At 52.6% G+C, this 16,836-nt stretch overlaps 5 protein-coding genes across 5 annotated transcripts; 1 reads left to right on the top strand and 4 right to left on the bottom strand.

The window, feature by feature from the left end:
• Nucleotides 1-706: 706 nt before the first annotated feature.
• On the bottom strand, nt 707-1,525 carry Z519_07693 (uncharacterized protein; the record flags this gene model as incomplete). Its single annotated transcript, XM_016765425.1, has 1 exon — nt 707-1,525. The coding sequence occupies one exon, from the start codon at nt 1,523-1,525 to the stop codon at nt 707-709; it is 819 nt and encodes a 272-aa protein (XP_016618394.1).
• A 987-nt stretch (nt 1,526-2,512) lies between these two features.
• Z519_07692 (uncharacterized protein) lies at nt 2,513-3,007 on the bottom strand (the record flags this gene model as incomplete). The annotated part of the gene is made up of 1 exon (XM_016765424.1): nt 2,513-3,007. The coding sequence occupies one exon, from the start codon at nt 3,005-3,007 to the stop codon at nt 2,513-2,515; it is 495 nt and encodes a 164-aa protein (XP_016618393.1).
• A 1,795-nt stretch (nt 3,008-4,802) lies between these two features.
• Nucleotides 4,803-7,598, top strand: Z519_07691 (uncharacterized protein; the record flags this gene model as incomplete). The annotated part of the gene is made up of 1 exon (XM_016765423.1): nt 4,803-7,598. The coding sequence occupies one exon, from the start codon at nt 4,803-4,805 to the stop codon at nt 7,596-7,598; it is 2,796 nt and encodes a 931-aa protein (XP_016618392.1).
• Nucleotides 7,599-8,013: 415 nt separating this feature from the next.
• On the bottom strand, nt 8,014-8,589 carry Z519_07690 (uncharacterized protein; the record flags this gene model as incomplete). Its single annotated transcript, XM_016765422.1, has 1 exon — nt 8,014-8,589. The coding sequence occupies one exon, from the start codon at nt 8,587-8,589 to the stop codon at nt 8,014-8,016; it is 576 nt and encodes a 191-aa protein (XP_016618391.1).
• A 4,435-nt stretch (nt 8,590-13,024) lies between these two features.
• Z519_07689 (uncharacterized protein) lies at nt 13,025-15,673 on the bottom strand (the record flags this gene model as incomplete). Its single annotated transcript, XM_016765421.1, has 2 exons — nt 13,025-14,705; nt 14,754-15,673. The coding sequence occupies 2 exons, from the start codon at nt 15,671-15,673 to the stop codon at nt 13,025-13,027; spliced, it is 2,601 nt and encodes an 866-aa protein (XP_016618390.1).
• Nucleotides 15,674-16,836: the final 1,163 nt, after the last annotated feature.

The raw sequence follows: 16,836 nt of genomic DNA, 5'->3' as shown, positions 1-16,836 counted from the left end.
ACAACAACAACAACAACAACAACAACAACAACAACAACAACAACAACAACAACAACAACAACAACAACAACAACAACAACAACAACAACAACAACCATAACCGATCGAGCGAAAAGAATGGAAGAAGACCTCAATGCCAAAGTTCCCCCCTCCCCAAAAAAGTGAATGGATCGTGCAAAAAAGAAAGAAGCAGAAGAAGAAAGGAAGGGGGAAGCTGCAGTCTCGATTCCATTTTCATCCCCTTTTGTGCCTTGACCCCTTCCATACCTATCGGACTGCATGCTTGTACGTGTGTTGAAAAAACACATTTCATTTCATTTCATTCCATTCCATTCCATTTCATCCCATTGCATTCCCAAGAACCCGTCCGCACTGCCCTACCTTGCCCTGATCAATTAGGTAGGGAGCATACAGGTAGGTTTGATAGGTTTGCGACTGGGCTGCTCTTTTGTACCCATACTCCCCTTGTCCTCCGTGTACTCTTCTTTCCCTATCCGAAGAGGTAGGGGGGTTATCGGGCCTTCCCTCCGGGTAGAGCTCTTCCGTCCCCATGTGTCATTGGACAATTGCTGGACTGCCTTTTTGTTGATGGTCCGGGCCGATCTGTGTTCCTCTTTGCTGAAAGGGGCTCTGAAGAAGGGGGAGGGGGAGGGAAAGAAAGAGGAGAATGCAACCTGTTGTTCTGGTTTGCCAGAACGCAGTCTCCTCAATCGCTCAAATGCGCATCGAATATCATTGCCCATGCCTTGACGCCCTCGGCGCTGTCTCCTGCAGCGGGCCATCCCAGAGCATCGACCAAGCCCTTCCCCACCACAATCTCCTCGACGACCCGGAATCCGAAATGTATATACAGCCGCACCGCTTGCGGGGTGGTGGCTTCTAGCCACGCGGGCACCCCTTCTACCTTGGCGCGCTCGAGAAAGGGTGTCATCACCGCCTTGATACTCCCTTGGACGCGTTGTTTTGTGGGGTTGCGGGCCAGGAACGAGAGGTGGTAGAACGGCCGCAGTGGGCGTTCTTGGGTGTTGTCGTGGCTGTGGTGGTCGGAGCTGGATTCAGATACTGAAGCCGCTGGTGAATTGGAGTTTGATTCCTCAGCATTGGCATTGGCAGATGTAGCGTTTGAGACAGCCGGCACAGCGAGATACTTTGCCTTGGCGGCCTTGACTCTGTCTCGCCATTCGCTCAGGAGCGGACCGGGCTGAGCTTTTGAGTCTATGAACGGCTTGCCCTGGTACGTGGGAGTCTCCCACAACGCTATGGCAGACCAATCGCCCGCGTGCACCAGCTCGGCGCCCGAGGCCGCGCTCTCCAGTATCCCGCGGGAGAAATGTCGTTCTCGCCGAGCAGCGTCGATCAGTGGCGACGGATACGGCGGCGGCGTCTTGTCGATATCCACTATGAATGCCGTTGTGAGGGCTGTGCTAGAAAAGGCCGCCGTGATGATGGAGATGAAGGTGGCGATGTCGGATTGGGAGTCCGCGGCGACGGGGACGCAGGCTTGAGGCGACGTTGAAGTAGACATGTCGGATTTCCAAATTCAACTGTCTGCCTGATATTGCAATGGATGTCTGTAGTGGGTTTTCGAGTTTCTTTGTCGTTGTGATTTGTCGTCGTGACCTTGTTTGGTTTGTTGTGGTTGGTATTGTTTCGGACCGAATTCTGAAAATAAAGCCCTGGTTGAAGCCCTGAGAAGTTCTGAGGAGGTGAATGAGTTGGACCAATGCCACCTAAGAACGCAAGTAAGGGAAAACACAGGACGGAAGAAAACAAAGAATGAATGTAAGGGTAAAAGGCCCGGAAGAGGGAGGAAGTGTTGCGGTGAGCGCGTGTAGCAACAAAGGATCACGAGGCTTCGAGTTGCGTAAGAAGCGGAATGCGTTGATTGCATGGGAACAAGAAAAAAGGAAAATGCTTCCCTAATGCCTCCCCGGGGTAAGCGAGCGAGTGCGGGCTCCTTTCTTGCTCAGCATTCTTCTATGCAGTGGCCCAGGTCATTTTTTGCGTGTTTCCGCCCTGTGACGAATTGATGCCGTTCAATGCTACGTTTAGGATCCAGTGGGTGACATAGGATGGGGTAAGAGAAATCAAAGCATTCGTTCATGCTCTCGCCCGGCCCGCGTGTGGCCGCGGGTTATTCTAGACAGGAACATGTTGGATGACTACTAAGGAACAGAGAAGAGAGTGTTGGTCCGAAGGGCGTGTCACGAGGACTCTTTTACTGCTCAACAAAGGAATGTACATACGTACAAAGTAGGTAATAGTAAGGGAGGGGGTGTTTCACCTCCCAGTAGGATGAGTTTTGCACATGTAATACGGGGAAGTACACAATGGACCAAAGCAAGCTGCTGTTTTCGATTATTTGTGCAAAAACACACCCGGGTGCATGTATGCACTTAACTCTTCAACTCATTGACCAGGAATCATTGTGCCACCTGGAAACTACATACCTTGCCAACCGCTGGAGAGAGACTTACCTTTTTCTGTTGTCGCACACACCCCCTCCTCGAGATCATGAGATGAAGAACATCAGCCACTTGATGTACTTTTCCTTCTTGGCTTGCCGTTTGGCTCGGTCAGCTGTACGGGCCGCATCCTCCTGGTGGTCAATATATCGTTGTTGAGGCCAGTATCCATGGGATTGAGACTCCCTGTGTGCTCCATCAGAAGATCGACGAGCATTCGCAGAGCCTGACGCTCGAATGCTGCCCTCTTGGTAGTGTGATCGACGCTGTGGGCGTGACGCCTGGCGCAGTTCTGGCTGAGGTGGCGCCTGTAATCCTCGTTGTAAAGGACGTTCTTCGTACCCTGAACGAGATCCCCCGCGTTGACGGCTATGCACTTCCCGTCGAGGGTCGCGTTCCTCATATCGAGGCGGCGCTCGCTCTTGTCGGGAAGCAGCAGATGGCTGTTGCGAACGGCCTGGGTTCTTTTCCCTGACCAACCATTTTCTTCCGTTGGCATCGGTGAACTTTCGAACCGTGGGCTTCGCCTCTTGGAAAGGCATTTTGCATATCAAACCAAGAAGCCCTTGAGAAAGTAGCTATTTTCTGTGTTACCGTGTTCTGAGTTGGTGTGTACTTACCTTGGTTTGCCTGAAGTGGGCAGCTTGCATTGGTGATTGATTACCCATGGACCGGGCCATTTATAGTCTTGGGTTCCTTCAACAACCCACTTGAAACAATCATTCCGGTGTCATTTGGTTGTCAAAGAACACAACTAGGGCCAAAGGGCGGCAGAGAAGCGGCAGAACAAAACCAAATTGTTACCACAAAGCAGGTCTTTGTGGCATAAAGAACGAGTGATTGATGGGCCAACAAGTCCTGTCTGTGACGCGATACTGAGAGACCGTCCAAGCTCCATTGTGCACACTCATACCCTAGAGCTTCCGCGAGCCCAGGTCTTGTTGAGCAGTCAAACAAAGTGAAATGTGACTTGAGAGAATCCTCTGATGATTTATTTCTCGTGCACTGTGTAGGGGAAAGGAATTACCAGGTGATCAACCCGACTTCGCAAATGTAATCTCGCAAGAGCCAATGACACGGGAATGAGCCTCTCACCTCGCTTAACAGTATCGTCAACCACATGCTTGGGAGCTCTGGCATTTTCTTAATCACTTGTTGTACCGCCTCGTGGCTGGCTTTGAGAGACCTCTAGGAGCGTGTACTCCACATCTCGAGTCGATGGTCTGTTGGACACAGCTCCATTGCACTGAGCCAGCTGGAAAATTCCATGTATTTCTGTACTCCTCAGCCGTACCTGGATGTGTTGGGGCGACCACAGTGGGTAACGACTGCATGAAGCTGGAGCTGTTTCATAACTTGTATCAGACTCAAGCCAAATCAGCCATGGCGCAAGCCACAGCCGCAGTCTTTCCTCTTTCTGGGGCCCGCGTTCGGTTGCAAGCGGGCCATGGATGGGATATTGATGGGGATATGGAAGGGTGGTGGATGGGCCATTGACGAGGGGGACTTGCAGGCCTCGCCGAAGTAACTGGTTAGAGGGGCCGTGTTCCTGGCCCAAAAAAAACTCTTCAATCCTGGCAAATGAGAGCCACAGGAATCTCGGAATCTCACCTTTTTCGCCCATTTTTCCCCTCAATTCTCGACCAGGGGACCCGTGTTTACGAAACAAGGGCTTTCGTCATGCAATTCAAAAGGGAGCACAAATGGACAGGAGAGAGAGAGAGAGAAAAAAAAAAATATGGTTCTCCCACACGCATTGGTGGTAGCGAGTGGCTTCTGGGGCCCGTGATCGAATACCTACTTTTCTTGGTGATGTGACAGGCGCAGGTAGCACCGATCGAGTACATAGCAGCTCTCATCGGGTCTCGATTCATGTGGTTCCTTCACTTTCTATCTTTCCATTGCTTCAATCCATTTTCATTGCACTCGCTTGACTTCTCCAGACTACCTGTTACCTGTTACCTAGTATTTGAGGGTGGTCGCCGTCCCTGTAACCACCCTTGTTGATCTTGTACAAACACAAACATTTCTTATTCCTCCTTTTCTCAGATCGCCCTCGCTTGTATCCCGGTTCCCCTTCTTCTTGAAACCGGCTCAATCTCTAGCACACGTCGTCCGTCCCTCTCAGGTAGAGTACGCGTACAGTCTGCTTCAGATCTTCATTCACTTGATCGCGTCACAAATATCCGACCAAAATACTGCCGATACTGCCCACATTCTTTCACTTCCACCTCGACCCTTCGAGCGGCATAGCTTGGCGGCATGTCACAAAAAGGTCACTACAAGAGGTTTTCGAAGGAGGGATTTCAACCTCTTACCCATCAGCCATCTGGGGACATGGCGAACCCTAACGACGTTACGATTGATATCCCATTGACAAAGGTCAGCACCTCTGGCAGCGCCACTGGTGCCCGCAAGGCCGATGCACTCTCTCCCTCGCGTTCCCAGTACAATGCAGAATTCTCAGAAAAAATGGACGAGAACCAAGGCCCCCACTTCCACAGAGGCCCAGCAGGCAGGAGAAGAAGGTTGGAAGATCGAGGCCGGCAGAACCAGGACAAGGAAGATGGCACATTGAACGCAGTCGGCAGATTCTATAAGAAAGTGTACAACTTCTCTGTGCTGACCCGCTATTTCATCTATGTTGCCCCCCTTGCTTTGGCAATTGCGGTTCCCATCATTGTCGGAGCCACGGTCGCGCCTCGGGCACGCATCGGCGGCGTCAAGATCTTATGGTTCTTTACCTGGGTCGAGGTGGTTTGGGTATCGCTCTGGGCCTCGAAACTGGTCTCTCATTTCTTACCCTTTCTCTTTCAGTTCATTTGCGGAGTGGCCAGCCCAGGCACAAGAAAATACGCTCTGGTTCTCAGTTCACTTGAGATCCCCCTCTCCCTGGTTGGCTGGGCTGTTACATCTTTGGCGACGTTCGTTCCTATCATGACATTAAATCCCGATCAAAGGTCACGTGGAGAGACCGGCCTCAAATCCTGGGAATCTATCGTCAAGAACATTCTCTTCGCCTGCGTCTTCTCCACGTTGCTCTTACTCGGGGAAAAGGTGCTCATTCAGCTCCTCTCTATCAGCTACCACCGCAAGCAGTTCGATGAAAAGATCAAAGACTCGAAGCGGAACATTCATCTGGTTGGCTTGCTTTACGAGGCTTCTCGCAAGCTCTTCCCGGAATACTGTCGGGAATTCGCCGAAGAAGATTACCTCATCAACGATGTTCTGGACTTGGGGGAGCGCAGCAATCGCAACAGCCTGTTACCTGGGCACAAACGATCTGGCTCGGCGACTCCTATGAAATTAATTCACAATGTCGCACGGGTGGGAGACAAGGTCACAGCAGCATTTGGAAATGTCGCCCAGGAGATCACCGGCAAAAAGGTTTTCAACCCCACTGCCTCTCACTCCATCGTGGTGCACGCTTTGGAGAAGAAACACTCGGCAGAAGCCCTTGCTCGGCGCCTGTGGATGTCTTTTGTCCTCGAAGGGAAGGATGCCCTCAGCATCGACGACATCATCGACGTTCTCGGCCATGATCGAGAGCAAGAAGCTCACGAAGCCTTCGAGATCTTGGACGTGGATTGCAACGGAGACATCTCGCTCGAGGAGATGATCCTTCGAATCACCGAATTCGGACGAGAGCGTCAATCAATCGCGAGCAGCATGCATGATGTCGACCAAGCCATCAATGTCCTCGACAACCTCCTCTGCACAGTCGTCTTTATCGGTATCATATTCATCTTCGTCGCCTGGCTCAATCGCAATTTCACCACCACACTTGCCACAGCAGGCACTGCTCTCCTCTCAATGTCCTTTGTCTTCGCAACCACCGCCCAAGAGGTCCTCGGGTCTTGTATCTTCTTATTTGTCAAGCATCCGTTCGACGTAGGTGATAGAGTCGACATTACCGACACCCAATACGTGGTGGAACGCATGTCTCTTCTTTATACCGTGTTCCGGCGGGTCAAAGATCACAAGCGAACTCAAGTTCCCAACATCGTCCTCAATTCTCTCTGGATCGACAACGTGTCTCGCAGCAAAGCTATGCGCGAACAGGTTCAACTATATGTCAGTTTCGACACCACGTTTGAGGATATCGATTTGCTCAAGAAGGAAATGACCACCTTTGTCCGAGACAAAGATAACGCACGCGACTTTCAGCCGGATATTGACGTCGAGGTCACCGGCCTGGCCGAAATGAACAAGATGGAACTTAGAATTGAGATCCGGCACAAATCTAATTGGGCAAACGAGGCCGTACGAGCAGCAAGAAGAAACAAATTTATGTGCGCCCTTGTCATGGCCGTGCGGAAAGTTCCACTTTATGGACCAGGTGGTGCCGGTCCTGCTGCCGGTGACAAGGCTAACCCGACGTACTCCGTCGCGATCAGCGATGAAGTTGCAAAAAAGAACAGGGAAGAGTTTGACGAGAACCTGGATAAGAAGAGACTCGTTCCCCTATTGGAGAAGAATAAGCCTCACATCGACTTGTCAAAAGCCAAATCAAGTGACTTCCTTAGTCCGTCGACTGGAAGGGAGCTTACGGAAGCGGCAGCAGTTGACCATTTGGTGAAGCGTAAGGTGGCCGTTGACCCTGAAGAGGTTGTCGACCATGAGCGAGAGCGTCAGATGAATAAGCAACGCTCGAATGATGTTGAAGAAGTGCGAGACATTCTCAGACGCGAGTCCACCAGGGGTCGGCGACGAGCAGCGCGCCATAGTGGTCTCTCGCTGCCAAGTACCGAGAACGCAGCAGGTTCGCGAACGATCCCGACTATTCCCGATGTGTCACCACCAGAGCCAGTGACCGCGACCACCTCAGCACCAGCCAGAGTCAGCTATTTCGAGGACACACCTCAACCAGATCCAGTCCTTCCAGCTGCGCCGCAGGCTTGGACGACAGTGACGCCTCTGGACTACAACGCGACACCTCCGCAATCGATGCAGCCATCCTCACCGCAGATGTCGCAGGTGTCGGGCTCTACAAGTCCATCTCGTTATGTACCCGGCAACGCCTTCTCCCAGAGAGCCTATGCCACATCGCAAGTACCACGAATTCCAGTCCCAGGAATGCCCGAAATGAAGAGAAACTTGCAGACGCAGAATCCGTCTCCTCCACCAAAGTGATGTAGCGGGAAAAATTTCGGACTTTCAGATGATACGATGAATACCACAAGAGTGATCCCAGATGCGGGCCTCTATCTAATGAAATACAACACAAGTCTGCATGTGTGCATGCAGCACAGAGCTATGATTCGGCTGACATGGTAGATCCAGTAAGCTAGGGGGGTAGAATCACCAGTACGATAGATAGTGCTATGCTGTTTTGTCGACGACAAGATAAAGAGACAGGAAAGAAATCACTCAGCGTGCATTCAATCCGAAATGCAACGACTTTCTTCTAGCTTGGACATATTATAATGAGCCGACTTAGGAATACAGGAGATGTGTCTAACCCAGTGCCAGAAAAGGGGAGAGTGCTGAAGTGCGATGAAGAAACATCCCGTCCATGGCTTGGACTCTCATGCTACCGTGCTCCGTATCAATATCTCACAAAGACTCCTGCAACAAGTCTCGAGCGACTACTGCCACTCCCGCTTGCGCTTGCACTTGCACTACCACTTCCACTACCACTCCCACTGCCGCCGCCACTTCCTGTTCGATCGTCTTTTTTGTCGTCGCCTTTTGGGGCCTCTGAGCCTTGCCGAGGCGTGCTGGCAGAGCTACTCGGGCTTGTTCTCGATATGTCAGGTCGGCGATCACTGGGTGACGCGCTCGCTCTTGAGTGGTGGTAATAGTCGCCTGGATAACTCATTTCTCGCTCTTTTCCTTTGGCTTCGTCTTGAGACGGTTGATCGCCGGTTTCCGTGGGACTTCCACCTGACGACTGATCTTCGGCCCAGGTACTTGTCGCCGGATCTATCTCCTCCCCTTCTTTTGCGAAATCGTACAAAATAGGCTCGTGGGGGGGTGCGGGACTTCTTCGAGGAGGGTCTTCTAGGCCAAAGCCGATCGATTGTGGTTCCTTGAGGGGCGAGTCTGATGGTGACCCTTTGGCGTGCTCTTCTAATGTGGACTGATCGTATGATGTACAGGTAGTCGATGGCCTTTTGTCCATAATCATGCGGAAAGAAAGCTGAAGAGGTCTCAGTGAGACTTCTGAAAGGGACAGAGCAACTCCGATCCAGTATCTCGAGGGGAGATATATACCAGCAGAAACAGTGATGCCTTACGACATGCACATCCAACGGGCCTTTGCAATCAGGGCCTGAGAACCAATAAGTCCAGCATCCGACGTGTGTGGTTTGTCGCCAGGGGCACAGCCTCGTTCAACACAGCAAAAGGACGACTGTCGTATCCGGTGCGTATCAGGAGAGGGTGTGGTTGATCAGTACACCTGTCCCTATTCCACGAGATACCTCTTCTTGCCTGGTGGCTTCACCTTCCAAAAGTTCCAAACGCCAGCCAGAGGGACTATCACATAATTATAGCCCTGAATCTGCAAGCACAGTCAAGAATATCCTGGAGGGACCCTACTGCAACCGGACATAGTACTATGAGCAGCACTCTGGGACGAAGCAAATGCCCATCAACCAATGGACAAAGTGCTCGATGCTCTGAACCTTCTCGCAGGGTCCTCTGTCTTTGGTCATGCCGAAGAATTGGCGTTACATCGCAACAGCGGGCAAGTAACTTAATGGAACAGAATCAGGACAATCAATGGCTCAATCAACAACGTCGACTCATAAACACAGTCCACAAACCCTGGCCTGCGTCATGACCAACCCCCTGGACAAGGCATGTGGCTCCCTGGTCCATCTCGACGCACGGGGATTGGTGAGCACAGACACGACGACCAAAAAAGGCTGGTCGGAAGGCTGTTTAGCTCTTTAGCCCCCTAAAACGGCGCCGCCTTGTTCGGCCATATGGATTTACAAAGCAAGCAGCTCTGGACGCTTCCAATTACACCCGCGGGCCCGATGTTTCGCGAGCTACCCGGCCATCGATCGCGAGAGATTTTTATTTCGCTGCCTACAAAAAGCCTTTGCCTTGATGCCTTGAGTCAGATGACCCCCACGGAAAGAAAGCTTGCTCATTTGTCGCCGACCGAGGTACTGAACTGGGTACCACAGCCACAATTATGAGCAATGCCTGAGTGACATCCTAGACGAGCTGAGGCGCCTAGATTGACTTCATCCAGTTCGATGCCGGGCGCCCAGAATGTCTAGGGCCTAAGCAGCCAGGCAAAAGGAATTGGCGTAACGTCGATTTCCAATCTACAGACCGACCACTGTGGTACATGCTTACCACCCCCGGATGACTGTCAATCAATTTCTCGTCGACATGCGCATCGCGTGTCTGCCTGGTTCGCCTACATGCCTCCCACCCAGTTAGTCAGGGCCGCCAGGGCCTTCTCTGCGCCTATTCGGGTTAGATTGCGCCATCACCTCCCGTGGTGAGTTAACAGACTTGTCCTTGTTACTTGGTAGGCGGGAAACTCCCTTTGCCTGCAAAGGGGACATACGAGGCCCGGCACAGAGAATCCGGATGTTTCCTGCATGAAACGAACGATGTGGGCGAGCCACGTGCCGTCACCCGTCCCGGTTTGTTTACGCACCATCCACTACCTCGTAAAACAATGTCTGCCTTGCCGGTCCCAAAAATCGCTCGTCTCCAAAAGTTACAAGTCGATTGGGGAAATGAGAAAGGATCCCGCTGATCATCCTACGCGAAATCCACCTCTCTGGGATTAGTTCCTTGATGTCACGGCTGGGGACAGTCGCCCACAAACTCTGTCCCATCGTGGTACCCCACGGAATCTGGTTAATGATCGAGCATCACGACAACCTTCGCGTCCAACTCTAAACGAAAACGACCCCTCCCCCCCCGTATCACTCTGACTAAGTCCCCGGCAGTCGACTCACCGGCAACGCACGATACAGTCCATCCATTCACCTGGAGAGTTAAGCGAGGCTCCTCTTCAATCTGGGAAGGCCTGACTCCACCGAGATGAAGCCACTTCCAAAAATACTGCCAGGCGCCGCAACATTCGCCAACCTCCGATGCTCGCCCACGGCGGATATCTTGGCCGACTTCATACTCTGTACACGGGGAATGCGGCTGCCTATACTGGTTGCACTGTATGTATAGGGGCACTTCGGCCCTTCCGAGCGCCATGTTCTTTCACAGCCAGCGGAGTTTGGCCGTTCCTGGGAAGGCTCGACGTTGTTGGGTGGCGAATGCTCTCTCTCGAGGGGGAGGGGGGAATTTTTGAACGGCTTTGGAGACGGAATTCCCCTGTGAATGTTGCTGCAGCCATCATCGGCCGTCACCACCATCTGTTCCCCTGTCCTCCTGCCAGGCTATGCCTCTTCTGAATTTCGACATGTCTACCAAGTATGGAACTATTTTTGGGGCCAAGAGCTTTGGAACGTTCGCCATGCCTTCTCTCGCTCTACCACAAACGGACGGGACAATCGGTGCGTCAACACTTGCCGGTGCGACTGGCTCTATCGACCCATAGTACATGTATGCAGCGGAGAAAAAATGGAGTACGTCTCCGCTCAATGGCCCTCTGTATGGCCCTGGTTTGATGGGATATCCGCAAGGCTATTTCTCGACATATCATATGATGAATTTGGCAGTAAGCCTTACGATGATTTACACGAGATCAAGCGATGCACCGCCCTTTTCACACCGGCCGATCAGAGGCATGTTTGCAGGTTGCAGTGACAACCCAGTCGACTGCTTCAAGTGGCACCGTCTACGCGAGGGGGCTAGGGATTTTCTGCGGTCCAGCAGACTCTTTCACACATGTTCTATTTCGAGCCTCAATATATTTCCTCACTGCAACGGTCTAGGTAAGTCTGCCTACACCCGAAGATGACAGCTCCCTCCCGAGTCGAAGAGCTGCTTGGTTTTTGAGGGACTCCATACTGCTCCTTGAGGGCAGCGTATGCCAGCGAGGGATCTATCTGTGGTTCTCGCCTAACCACAATCATATGCAGCGTGATTTCCGTCTCGACTGGATCAGAAATCGTCGCTCCTGCTGATTGAACCTTCCGAGGGGAAGTAGGTGGAATAACCCAAGCATTGGACTATTGGATGTCATCCAAAACATGATGGAGAGAGCAAAGACCAAGCCTGCAACCGTCTTCAGTACCGATCGACCACAGAATCTCTCTCGTCGAGAAGACGGTTCCCAAGAGTTGCTCGGCCCCTTCACCGTCCAAAAATACCGTCTCCCCCACTCGCTTCCGATCAATGACGCGAACTCTGAGAAAAGCTGCTCTCGACTTACGAGAACATAACCTTCCGACCACAGGGCTGATCTGCTCGGTGCGCGGTGGTGGCCGCCCATGGGATACGAGGGAAATCATCGTATCGTCGGCAACCGCCTTTTCTATTTCCGCCCTCAATCGTGGTTTACAAAGTACATACACTTTTATATGGCTGGTAACTCCACTCTGCCACTGTTCACACTTGCCTATTCGGTCCTATTCGGTCCGATCCTATCCTATCCTACCATATCTTATCATGTCAATTCCTATCCTGTGCTGGTGCTGGTGCTGGTGCCGCATATGTCCTATTATCCTGTAATCACAGCCTTTTCTCCATATTTCCTTCACCATCGTCGCTCCCTCCCTCCGTGCGGCCGCCGGAGCCAAAAAGGACCCCAACCATGTATAGTAGTACACTGCACAATGTACATGGACATGGTATATGGCACGAGGCATCTAGAATGCGCAGCGGTGCGCAGTCAATGCAGCAGGCTCCAGGACCCGTGATGGCAGCGAGGACGGCATAGATTTATATGCATGGGGGTCGAGCAGGGAATGAGGGAATGCCGGAAACATCCAAGGCATTAGACGCGTGCGGGAGAGAGGGAGGGAGAATATAGAAAAGACGAGAGAGTCAAGGGACAGCCCCTGGAAACCCGGCGGAGATATATATGTGCCTCGGGGGCCTGCGGCTCAGCTCGGTGGATATAACAACCACGTCATCAACGCCAACGCCGCCGCTGTCGTAGGAGGAGACAAGATATATGGTAGACATCGGCCCCTGGGAGGTTTCGCTGTCGTGTTTAACCTACATATATATGGATTCTCTAGGGTTCTCGTGTCCTTAAGACGTTAGGTGCTCTTTATCACACTCTAGGTTTGACAGGGATAAGGGTGGCATCGTCCGGCTCGTGCCAATGCCGCCCCATGCAATATCCTCCCCAACCCGTCTAGTTGAGTTGTTTCCCCGAGTCCTCATTCATTGCAGCCATGCCCTCGGCGGGTGCCCATACACCACCAGGGACCTGGATACCCTGATCATGGTGCGGTTGTCGTTGTTCATGAGTAAGAAAAGCCATCGACGCCATCAATGTCATCAACGCCACCGCTATGCTGAATGCCAGAAGAATGATAGTCCAAGACTCCCCAAAAGCCAGGCACCGTGCCTCCCTTGCTGAAACTCAAAGACGCAGAAGTTCATGCCGCAACGCCACGGTCAATATCTTTCACACAAGTCAGTCTCCATCCGCCTCAGGCGTGCAGTCTCGGATCTCAGAAGTTTTCCATGAAAGCACATCTGACTGTCCACATCCGGGCTCTCTTCCCATAAATATACATTGGAATTGCCGTCAGCATACAGGCAATCTGGATACCCCCAATCGCCAAGAAGGTGGTCTTGGGCCCGTCTTCCTCTAGCCAATTCGCGAAGAACAGACTAAACACAAGCCCGTGAAAGATGTTCTTGCTGAAATTCAGTGTCACTAGCGCCTCGCCGGCGTATTGTCTGTAGCTGTCAACGCAAAAGGTGATGGATGTGGTACTTCCCAAGGAGCAACCAAAGGAAATGACACCGAAGAAGATGGTGGGGACAATCCATGCATCTCGCTCTTGAGCAGACCACCCAAAGCCCATGAGGCCGATCGCCGTGCTGATGGCGACTGGGATAGCCATAACAAGGCGAAATTCCGGTTCGTAGACGCCGCCATTTTTGCGAGCCATGAAGCGGATGATGACGTCGGAGACCCGTCCCGCCACTGCTGTCCCCAGAATCCCGCCGACAAATGGTGAAACGTAAACCAACCCAGCCTGCAGAGCTGTAAAGTTGTACGTATCTCGGTTTCGATAGATGTCAGAAATTGACTCGGATAGCACGATAAGCCAGCCGATCGACAAAGAGTATACCAACGCCGCCCACAGGACGCTCGGATAAGCAAACAGGATGAAAGGCCGAAGTGCAACGAGGAACCAATTCGCTTTGCTCAGCCTTCCGTTCCAGGGTCGAAGGGTTTCAATGTAAGATTTTGGCGGCGAATGCTTGAGATTAGTCGTGTAGCGGGCGATTTTGGGAGAAGCCACGCCGTCGTTGATGCTCCTGGATATTGACTTTTCAAGACTGATGGGGGAACCAGGTAGTGTAACAGCCGTGTCGGATCTCGCCAGGTCTCGTTTTGGCTCTCTGGATGTGACGCTCTGCGATTCAGAAGCTTCATGATGGCCGAGATAGTCATCGGTCCTTTCGAGCTCGACGTAGTATGGAGAATTGAGATGATGCAGATGTGGAACTGTGGGATCATCTTCGGAAAACCTTGTATCGGCGCCTGCACCGCTCGAAGGAGGCCTCAAGCCTGGCAGTAAAATCATCGGCATGCCATTGGAGATCCCATCCCAGGGTCTACTGAAGGAGCGAGGATCTGGCGAAGGCGGCAGAGATAATCCTGAGGGTTGGGGCTTCTTTCGAGGAAGAGCAACAGGATCTGCTTGTGCGATCGATCCCACTTCCGCGGTGCTTCCTCGATTGACTTCCTCCGAACTTTTCACATCATGCGCGCCGTCCGTTACGAGGGCCAGATCCGGGGGATTTTTCTCGTCAGGAGCATTGCGTTGATGTTCGGCTGAAGATTGAGGGTCAAAATGGTCTTTCACCTCTACTTCATGTTCCTCGAGTTTGGCGTCTTCGATCTCGTCCTCAAACCTAGCGTGTGCGTTTTGCTCGTGCAGCCGGTGTTGTCTAGGGGTCATAGCCTTGTCGATAGCCACTTGGAGCGCATCGCCATCAATGGGCATGTGTTCGGACGCATTGTTTTTGTTCTGATGCAAAGGATGAAGCAGGTTAGACAGGCTTCGATGAACGGTTGGTCTCCTTGACTTGGGTCTCGGCGTCCGATCCCAAAAAGTTTCGGGCACAAAGAGGAACAGAATAACGAGGCCGAAGCCTGCAACAATCGCGACAACCCTGCCCGGTATTAGTAGAATAAGTGCACACTCTAGTTCCGAAACTCACCAAAACACCCATCTCCATCCCTTGGCGTTGATGATCGCCGCGCTCACCAGGGGCACCAAGTTCTTCCCACCAAGAAGCAGAAGAGTGTATATGCCGACGCGAAACGCCCTCTCATGTAGAAAAAAGATTTCGGCAATGGTGGCAGACGGCAAGCATTCCACAGGACTCACGGATATTCCCTGAAAGACCCTTGCGGTGGCCAATTGGGCGTAACTGGGCGCCAGAGCACACCAGACCAAAGTGAGAATGAACATCACCGCTGAAGCCAGATAGACGGGCCGTTTCCCAAAAAGGATGGCAGTAGGCGAGAAGACGACACTACCGACTCCCATGCCCATCATGTACAAGCCCGTGGTCAGGGCGACACTAGAATACGAAACGTGGAACGACTGGGAAACGTTGGTGAAACCGGCGGCCAGAATCGGTGTCATGCCGCCACCCAGCATGCAATAAAACCCCAAAGAGAGAAGGGCGATATCTCGCCGCCATGCAGGCCAGTTGAGAGGATCGTTTAACGAGTCGTCCGGCTGCGGATCGAGGATCACTTGGCCGTCCTTGGTTCTCTTCTTCGACGCCACCGAGAGACGCCTAGGTGACAGAGGCTGAGCAGGCATGGAGGAACTGCTCCGCCGGCCACGCTGATATTCCAGACCGAGAGGTTCATTTCGATTTGAGGACAGCAGCAAGACGGTGCCGGGAACTTCTTCGGTCTCCTTATCGTTCAGTATGCCCAAGGTCCATTTTTCTATCCTCGGCCTCGACTTCTCACCGTCCGACGAAGGACTGCTCGACGACTGGCGTTTTGTGGACCGTCTTCTCGAGGACCGGTCGGGGGAGGAGCGAGTGGCCGTCTGTCGGGCCGTGCTCTCATCTCGGCGGAGGGTAGAGCGACCACGGTCAGGAGGTGCATCTGCAGCCATAGGAAGGGTAGTTGGGAGGGCCGTCACAGAGGCCTCGAGGTGCCGGTGGGATTTAAACCGCTTCCATCAGAGCGGGATGTCCTAGACTCAGAACGAGGGACGGGATGATGCAGGACAGCGCAAGTCTATAGGATTGACGACTGAGGAGAGAGGGTTATAGGAATGAACTGAGCACAGAGTAGTCGGGGATAAAAATAATCATGACAACGTGATGCTAAAGGAGAGCTGAGAGAGGGATAACGAGGGATGTTGGAAGAGCGGGATGCAGGGATGAAGAAGACATGGCACGAGCCTAAAGCAGGATTCGAAGTCACGACGCTGAACTCTGCCAGCGGATGAGGAAGGACAAGACCACATGAACGACCACTGCGACACGCCGGGCCTTCTTGATCATGCCCTTCCCCAGGACTCCATGAAAGGCAGCGGGCACGCCGCCAAAGGCACCTACCAAGTAACAAGGAGACACCCAAGGCCGCCGGCGTCGTGCTGAGTCGGTTATGTCGTTCTCGTGCGATGTTTCTTCTCCCATCCCCTTCAGACCCATCACGTCACATTGCATGGCTCGTCGTGGGTTTCCCTGCACAAGACATGGCTTAGTGGCCGTGGTTGAGCATGTGCCCATTCGACAGCACAGCTAAGCTACTGGCCTGAATCCTTCCGCTAATCAATCCACGGATATGCGGACAATTAATGCAAGATGATAGCCTTGGCTCGATGAGGGCCCTCCAAAATGACCAGCTGACCGGGTCCAGCTGTGCCAGTTCCCTCGTTCCTCATTGACATCTTGGTGCATACCACTTCTGCTTTGGGACTGGAATCCTCCCGTTCCTGTCCCGTCTTCTCCAGGCAGTCCATATTACCATCAGATGACTCGACCTGCGGTCTCCTTGTTAGGCATAGCATTGTCTTTTCCCGAGCAGAGGCCGGAAGCCTTTTCTCATCAACTCTGAGGCTGGCTGTACATCCTGTAGCTGGCTAGATAGACGTCTCCTCCTTTTACATACATGGTACCCGGCAGTCAGGTATCGAAGCCCGGTGAGGATGGAAATGACAATCACTCTTTTAATCGTCCATGGTCCTGCTGGCAATGCTGGGGGCTCCAAACGTCTAGAAAACAAAAGGCCCCATCCATCCACGCAAGTCTTCTCGAATAAACACAACCA

Source organism: Cladophialophora bantiana, assembly GCF_000835475.1.
Source record: "Cladophialophora bantiana CBS 173.52 unplaced genomic scaffold supercont1.11, whole genome shotgun sequence".
Lineage (NCBI taxonomy): Eukaryota > Fungi > Ascomycota > Eurotiomycetes > Chaetothyriales > Herpotrichiellaceae > Cladophialophora > Cladophialophora bantiana.
Note: the sequence above shows the minus strand (reverse complement) of the source record. Positions and strands in the feature narration are given on the sequence as shown.